This window comes from Penaeus vannamei, chromosome 31, assembly GCF_042767895.1.
Source record: "Penaeus vannamei isolate JL-2024 chromosome 31, ASM4276789v1, whole genome shotgun sequence".
NCBI classification, from domain to species: Eukaryota; Metazoa; Arthropoda; class Malacostraca; order Decapoda; family Penaeidae; genus Penaeus; species Penaeus vannamei.
In genome coordinates this window covers 31,608,046-31,615,545 of record NC_091579.1, presented here as the reverse complement: position 1 = coordinate 31,615,545, position 7,500 = coordinate 31,608,046, and the positions used below count along the sequence as shown (strand labels likewise).

Genomic DNA, 7,500 nt, shown 5'->3' with positions numbered 1-7,500 from the left:
AGATAGCTATGATTAATGCCGTAGATCACTTATGAGCTTGGGTTAATAAACTGATGTAAGTATACATTTGTAATTATATAAGTTTTGATAATACTGTTCAAAGAAACTAATGTTTGCAGTACCATAATTGACATTATGTGTTTATACTAAAATTTAAAATGTTTCATTGTAAATATTGGAAAGTACCATCACAGTTTAACAGAAGTGACTAGGACAACCTTTTTAACAAGGTTTTCTGACATTTCAGATCATTTCCACTGTATTTACATTATTTGCTTTCTACTCTCCACTGTCCAGGAAATGGGAGGAGGGGGGGGGGGGGAGGAGTACACAGGACTGGAATATATCAACACCCTTTATAGTTGGCAACTTGCTTGGTGAACATGAAACCACCATGATATACAGAATAATGGCAAGAGAATTAAACAGAAAGGAAGAAAAATAACAAGGGTAGAAATAGGTGAGAAGCAGCAATAAAGGGGGTATGAGGTACTCAAAGCCAGCTGGAAGACAAGACATGTAAATGAGAAACTTCCACAACTGCAGTCAAAATCATATTCATTGGTGTCTCATAACAATTGTGCTCTTATTTCTCCAAATGCCATCACAACAACAACAACAATGACAAAAAAGGAACTTGGGAATGCATACTCACCATTATCAATACAAGATAATGTGAGACCTTGCTTCCCCTTACAGATAAACTTTCATAGCTCCATAGTTCTTGTAAGTACTGGGGTAGGTATGGTAATATCAAATAATATAATCAATCCTAAAAATCATAAAATAAAGTCAATATTGACTTTCCTTTAAATCCAACATCTTATCACTAGCAACCTGAATATGAAACATTACATGATTTTTTTTTTCATTTAATATAAGCACTACGAGTTACTGTCATTACAGGCAGCTTTGCATACTTCTGTAATGTCCAATATGATGTTGAACTGAAATTAAGGTCTATATAACACAATATAACCTAATTTGTAAGTAGCTGAGATACAGTAAATATACCATTCACAGCACATTTTGACACCCTTACAACATAAGCAAGAAATGCAAGCATTTCTGAAACTATTCACCAAATTGTGACATGGAACTTATCTTACAACTTACTGGTAAATCAGTAAAGTCCAGCATAAAATCTGAATTAATATAATTTGACTGTTTCATCATACACATAGGGATAACTCCTATCATTTATATCATAATCTTATCTTCAGGTGATGTGATAGGGGAGGGTGACTCTCAACCAAAGAAATTCTTTCTCTCTGTCTTTCTTTCTTTCTTTTCTCTGTCTTTAGATACAATTACTTTGGTCTAAGATGTACAAAATATGTATGCTCATTATCATGTAACATGTCAGTTTTATAAACATTCATATATCATTCCCACTTCCAAATATTGCTTTTAAAATTATGTGGATATCAAACCTCAACAAATAACCAAATAAAGCCTTATAATGGACAGCATGAAATTCAGGTTACAAATGTTACTCCTTTATGTCTGACATATTTTCCCCTTCCAATATCAGGTAAGTAATGGAAACCATGAGTTTAATGTAATATGCATTTCATGCACAGAACATAACAAAACTTCTATATACAATATGATTCCCTAGCATGCATTTAGTCACAGGATTGATAGAAACACCAGGCTGGTATCACCGGTCATCTGTAAGGTTGTGCAGTCTGATATAGAGCTCTGTTTTCTTATAAGGTACACTGGTACACCACTATACTACACCAGAGAGTAACAGCAAGCTGAACTTACAACATAGGAACTTTTTAAAAGTAAAATCACCTGAAGAATATGATTATCCACCAACTCAACATGTATTCCAGTCCTGCCTACAACTAATCAAATTGGCTCCAAAAAATCCTTTTGCTTCTTAAGTACTGTGAAAACTGTTGGTAGTATGAGTGTATCATGTGTATAAACATTTTAACACACATACATACATACATACACAAACACACACACACATCTCTTGCTTTACGAGCCATGTGTACCTTGCCTTCTCAGAGCTTTACTCCTGTCAACTCTAACAGTTTCACATAGGAAGGGCCTAATGGGAGGCCTGTCTCAACGGTTATTCTTGGCCATGGAATGGATGGCCCAGTTGACAGAGGTCTTCCATGAATTTGACAAAGCCTCGTCAAACTTGGATCTGAAGTGCTCCAAGGCATCAGTTTCTGTTAGGTCCAGTTTCTGGAAAGAACGAATGAGATGGTTTGGATTACGAATTTTACAAAATCCATATACACATGGAACCCAAATATGCAACAAAATGTCTAGAAAACTGACTTAGGGAGGAAAATGTTGAAGCAAAAAGAAAGAGAAAAAACATTTGGTAAAAAAAAAGAAAAGATAAAAAATCTAGAACAAACAAGAAACCTAAAAATGAGTTATACAACTAGAAAATGAATGTCTTCTTTACACTGGCACAATAAAAAGACAATATTCGTTGACATTCTATTAAACATTATCAAAAAACTGACCTTCACAATCCCTGATAAACAAAAGAATTAATACAGCAAACACACCTTATTCTTTTCCTCATCATTCTTATTGTTTACAATTGGTAGATGTACTGAGTGAATAAAACAGCTTCCTTACAATACATTCATAAGCACTAAATACAAGCTATAATCCTTCATAAGACGCAACCTTGAAACAAAAATTACATATTACCATCACTGCCGCCATTCTACTTACAAGAGTTTCCTTCAAGTAATCCAGGTCTTTCTCACTCTGTAGCTCAGGCAGGCCAGTTGAGATCATCATGGCGAACAGAGAAATGATGAAGGATCCATATCGTCGCAGAATTAGGAAGGCCTGTGAAAAGGAGGGAAGAAAATTTAATCCCCATTATCAGGCATGCAAATAAGTGACAAAGGATAATTACTTGGAGATCAAAAATTGTTGACTTGCTATTAACCAAACGTTCTACACCTATACAATACTCAGTATTCAAAAGTTTGCATCTATTATTCTGGTAATGTCCTTATGACTAGGCTTAACTTCTTTTGAATTATGTGCATGACAATTAAGAATATCTATCTATGTATACACCTACCATTACATCTACTGACAAATTGACCCACCTTCTAAAACCTCATAAATCAATAATATCACTTATCTTGAACCTACCTGCTCACAGTACGACTTAAACTGAATGAATTCCTCCGAACGTGTCCTGCCCTTGGTGATCACATGGATGAAGTCATGAGTCAGGACAAATGGTTGCCTCTCTCTCTTGATACCAAACTTTTCCTTGAAGTGGCCAAGAATGTGACCAAAGTCAATGTGGAATAGCTGTCCATTCTTCATGATCATGATGTTGTCTGAATGACGGTCAGCCACACCTAGAACGTATGTGGCCACACAGTATCCAGCACACGAAAGGGTGAACTCCTGAATGGCCTTGTTCAGCATAGCTTCTGTAGTGTTGTGATCCTTCAGCCAAGCTGCATGAAGTGGCAAATAATTTGTGAGAAAAGATTCTCTGTCTACATACAAAGTGACAGCATATACAGCCATCCCCCTATATAATCCAAACATTTTCTTGTCCAGTTGTATATATGGATGGTTGCCAGTCATATAGGTCATCAGTGGAGGAGAGGCTGTGTATTCAAGTTAATCAATTCAATCATTTATTTATTTATAAATAAAAATCACTTAGTTATCATGAATTTTCTATATACTTCAGGAGACTTACCCAACAAAGACCCTTTCCTGAATGCACAGGTGGCAGAGAAAACACCCTTTTTCCTCTGTATATTAGCAATTGTCTCTGCATTCAGCACCACTTGAATAATACCCTCCCGATTATCTGTAGACATACAGCTGTATGGATTCATTCTGAAAAACAAAAAGTTTGTTAATAATCAGTCGTGTTATGTATCCCCTAAAAACCACACTGTAATGGAAAGCTAAATTAATTTCCTGCAAAAGAAAAGAAAGAAAAAGTAAAATCACCTGAGATCAAGCCCATGATCCTTCCAGAGCTTGTCCATAATCTTGATCATCTGCAGAGTCAACATATCCTGCCGAAGGTCATCTCCATACTTGTACAGGAGGTAGATCTTCTTGCCATGCGAGTCCCCATTCTCAAAGACCAGCCAGAGAGGGGCCATCTTGCTGTCCTTGAACTTGCATTCGTCAGAGCTGCAGTTGACAAAAATGGTAAGAAAGAAAAGCAATGGTTGGGAATTTTTTAATATGAATTTACTATAGAGAACATCACCATCACATCACATCATTGCTGACCAAATGGCTGAGCAAATATCCCTTCTGTTGCTTTTAAATTCCTTAAATATTTGGTTTATTATATTAGTTAGTCCTTTACATTATTTGATTTTCTTTTACAGTTCTGATCAGGTTTGTATGTTTTAGGTTATCACCTGTATATTTTAAGTGTACTTTAATACAGAAAGGTCCATTAATTAAAAAAAATGAGAAAACATCTAATAAAACTTCTCCAAAATAAATAAATAAATGAATAAAAATCTACAGACTCCCATTACTCACTTGATGTTACTGATTCTGTACATGGGATCTATGGGGTTGAGGAAGTGCGACAGGGCAGAGCGGGTATGGGGTTGGTTCATGTATTCCTTCATCATCCTCTCTGCACGGTCTCTTACTGAACGGTTTTCGTTGACAACTACTCTAACCTCTGAAAGAATGATAACGTTTTTAGTTAAATGTATTCAAATTTACACAAGGAAAGGAATTATATATAATATGATATAACAAAATCACATTTCCAGGTGTTGATTACTTAATGGCACTGGAAAAAACAACATAAATCCAAACCATGTTTACCTTTAAACTTATTTAGTGCATCTAACTGTCTGAGTAAGATTTTCATATGTTCCACAGATCCTCTGCAGTATGCTTCCAGTATCAGACCAAAGCGAATTGATACAGAGGGAACGTGCATCTCTGACCTGTGAATGCATAAGTTAATAGTTGCTGAATGACATAGGCAGAATCACAAGTAAACATTCTAGATGACTGGACATTAAACAAAATCACTTATAAAAAAGAGGGAGAAAACGGAAACCACACCACTAATTTTTCTTCAGTACCTTTATATACTATATAAATAAATTGTACATTTCCCTCCATGAATATTCCTGCACTCACCGCAGATGCCAAAAGAAGAAATGACCGATCCGCATATTCCTGAGGGCTCTGTTAAGGAGGAACTCAACTAGATGACAGTACAGGTAATTTTCATGCTTCAAAGCTTGAACTAACTGCAGCAGGTAGAGAAGCAGGTCATCGTCACTGTTGAGAGAAAAACAAATCAAACACCTAAAATAAAATAAATTAAATATACCAAGTTAGTTCCCTCGTTACCTATATTCCTGAATTTCACAAGATGCTCAAAAACCTTTCTTTCTCCAAATTGACGGACAGTCCATGACTTACCTAATAGGTGCTAGGCACTCTATGGCATAACTTCGAACAGCAGGTTCTGGGTAGGCATAATCTAGCAGCTCCAATGCACGGTCCGGTGACAGCTTGGGCCACTCTTCCAATAGCGCTATCATCTCTGCCACCTGTTATGTACATCCTATTATTTAGTACTCTGAATATTATGCGAGATTTGTGTTTTGTAGATATATCTATTGCAATGGAAAAAGATAACCAGTTAAGCAAAGTAATCACGAATTCTTTACTGCATTAGATTCCATACATGTCCAGCCTACAATGAGTACTCTTGTCTATATTTCAAAACTGAGACATAATCAATTTAACATCTATCTTACACATTAATCGCATTGATGCTAGGATAGCATGGAGATAAGAGCTACATCTGCGTTGTCTTTAGGTTAACAATTTGATTACAGATTAATGATTCCATAAGAACTTAATCACCAAGGAGTTAATTACTAGCCCTACCTGACCTCACCCATTAACCCTTTCCTTTGATTTTTGGAGAGATTCTCTTTCTCTATTATTGCTATTAAAGGTGATCATAACATTACAATAATTTCAATGTCTATCATAATAATGATGATAATGATAACATTAACAATAATAACAATAATAGTAATAATAATAATGATAATAGTAACAATAATAATAAAAACAATAATAATTACAGTAATGTCAAAACCCTTTGGGAAAAAAAAATCAATGAATGGTGTGGTCAGTTAGGTCTACTAAATTGACTCTTTTGTGAAAAGAAAAAAAAAAAAAAAACTACAGTGGACCCAACAACCATTGGCTACACTTGAAGGCACTCATCAGTGTCAAGAGAACTCCATCAAATGACCATAAACATATGCAAAACGTCTTTCCAGAGGATCTTACCTCTGCTTTGTTATCCCATTCAACGCACTGCAGGAGTTTGGGCAAAAGGTGTGGGATCTTTTGTCGACAGGTATTCCTCAGTGACCAGATCAATTTACGCTCTTGTTCGTGAAGCTCTGTTAATGGATCTCTTTCTGCTATCTGACGAACTTCTTCCATTTTGCTTACAGTTGGAACCATCTGTAGAGGAATGATGTAAAGATGTAATGAAGAAAGGAATGAATTAGACAAATAGAAGAAAAATAGAATAAAGACACACTTAACACTGTAAAATACACGTTGAGTTTTTTGCTAAATCTGTAATATATACATCATAAATACCAGTCCCCCTGAAACACTGAAAACAAAAAATGTAAACGCACCTCATCTGTGGATGGATTCTCCTTAGCCGCAGATATGATCTTGTCTCTCGAGGGAAAGATGATGGCTGATGTAGGGTGATATTTTGTGAAAGACACGGTCAGCGTGACAGCCTGGTCATGGTCTGGGTTGCTGACCAGGGTGCCTAGAGGGTTCGGCATGCCCACATCTCCTGACTGATCCTCATAGATCTTCCATGCATAAAGCGACATTGATCCTCCTTTCAGCTGGTTGCGGTAGTCGTATACTGCTGTGTTGACCCATGCAAGGGGATTCTTGTACAACTCCTGAAGGTGTTAATGGAAATGGTTTATTAAAAAATAAAGTGAAAAGAGTGATTTAAATTAAGAAAGGAGAGTTGATTTAGAATACACATATTTCTTACCCTAAAAGAAGAACTTTATCTCTGCATAAAATTACAAACCAAGTAAATTTTCTTGATAAACAATGTAAATTGTAAGTGTAGAAACTATAGGCTTTTAATTTTCTCTGGTCTGACAGGAGTGAATCATGAAAGACAGAGTACAACTACATATTCTTAAGATCACACATATAAAATAATTAACAGAAAAGCAAAACCTTCTTGAGCAGCACTCACCGGCCTTGTGCCGATAGACGATCTTGCTTTTGTGGCTTTGGCACTACGGGTTACTTCATAAATGGCCAAGCAGAGACGAGTGCTTCGGGGAATGTTGCAGACAGCAATGCCAAAGCTAAGCGTCTCCTCTATCACAGCTTCTCCATCCCGCACACTAACCTCCTGCGTAGTCTGGGTCTCGCACAAGGCATTACTGCCGTGGTACAAGCCAG

The 7,500-nt window shown here is 36.3% G+C and overlaps 1 protein-coding gene across 4 annotated transcripts in view; it reads right to left on the bottom strand.

The window, feature by feature from the left end:
• The window catches only part of Pi3K92E (phosphatidylinositol 3-kinase 92E), a 31,831-nt gene that overhangs the window by 452 nt on the left and 23,879 nt on the right, over positions 1–7,500 (bottom strand). For all 4 annotated transcript variants that reach the window (XM_027364513.2, XM_070144109.1, XM_027364512.2 and 1 more), the window contains exons 10-21: positions 7,289–7,500; positions 6,693–6,977; positions 6,331–6,510; positions 5,443–5,573; positions 5,155–5,298; positions 4,831–4,955; positions 4,534–4,681; positions 3,982–4,170; positions 3,722–3,864; positions 3,154–3,470; positions 2,719–2,838; positions 1–2,211 (exon numbers count right to left, since the gene is read on the bottom strand). The exon at positions 1–2,211 is cut by the window's left edge and continues 452 nt beyond it; the exon at positions 7,289–7,500 is cut by the window's right edge and continues 13 nt beyond it. In XM_027364513.2, the coding sequence (XP_027220314.1) occupies positions 2,086–2,211; positions 2,719–2,838; positions 3,154–3,470; positions 3,722–3,864; positions 3,982–4,170; positions 4,534–4,681; positions 4,831–4,955; positions 5,155–5,298; positions 5,443–5,573; positions 6,331–6,510; positions 6,693–6,977; positions 7,289–7,500 (2,120 nt within the window). In that variant the 3' untranslated portion in view covers positions 1–2,085. The remainder of the gene's footprint in view (positions 2,212–2,718; positions 2,839–3,153; positions 3,471–3,721; positions 3,865–3,981; positions 4,171–4,533; positions 4,682–4,830; positions 4,956–5,154; positions 5,299–5,442; positions 5,574–6,330; positions 6,511–6,692; positions 6,978–7,288) is intronic.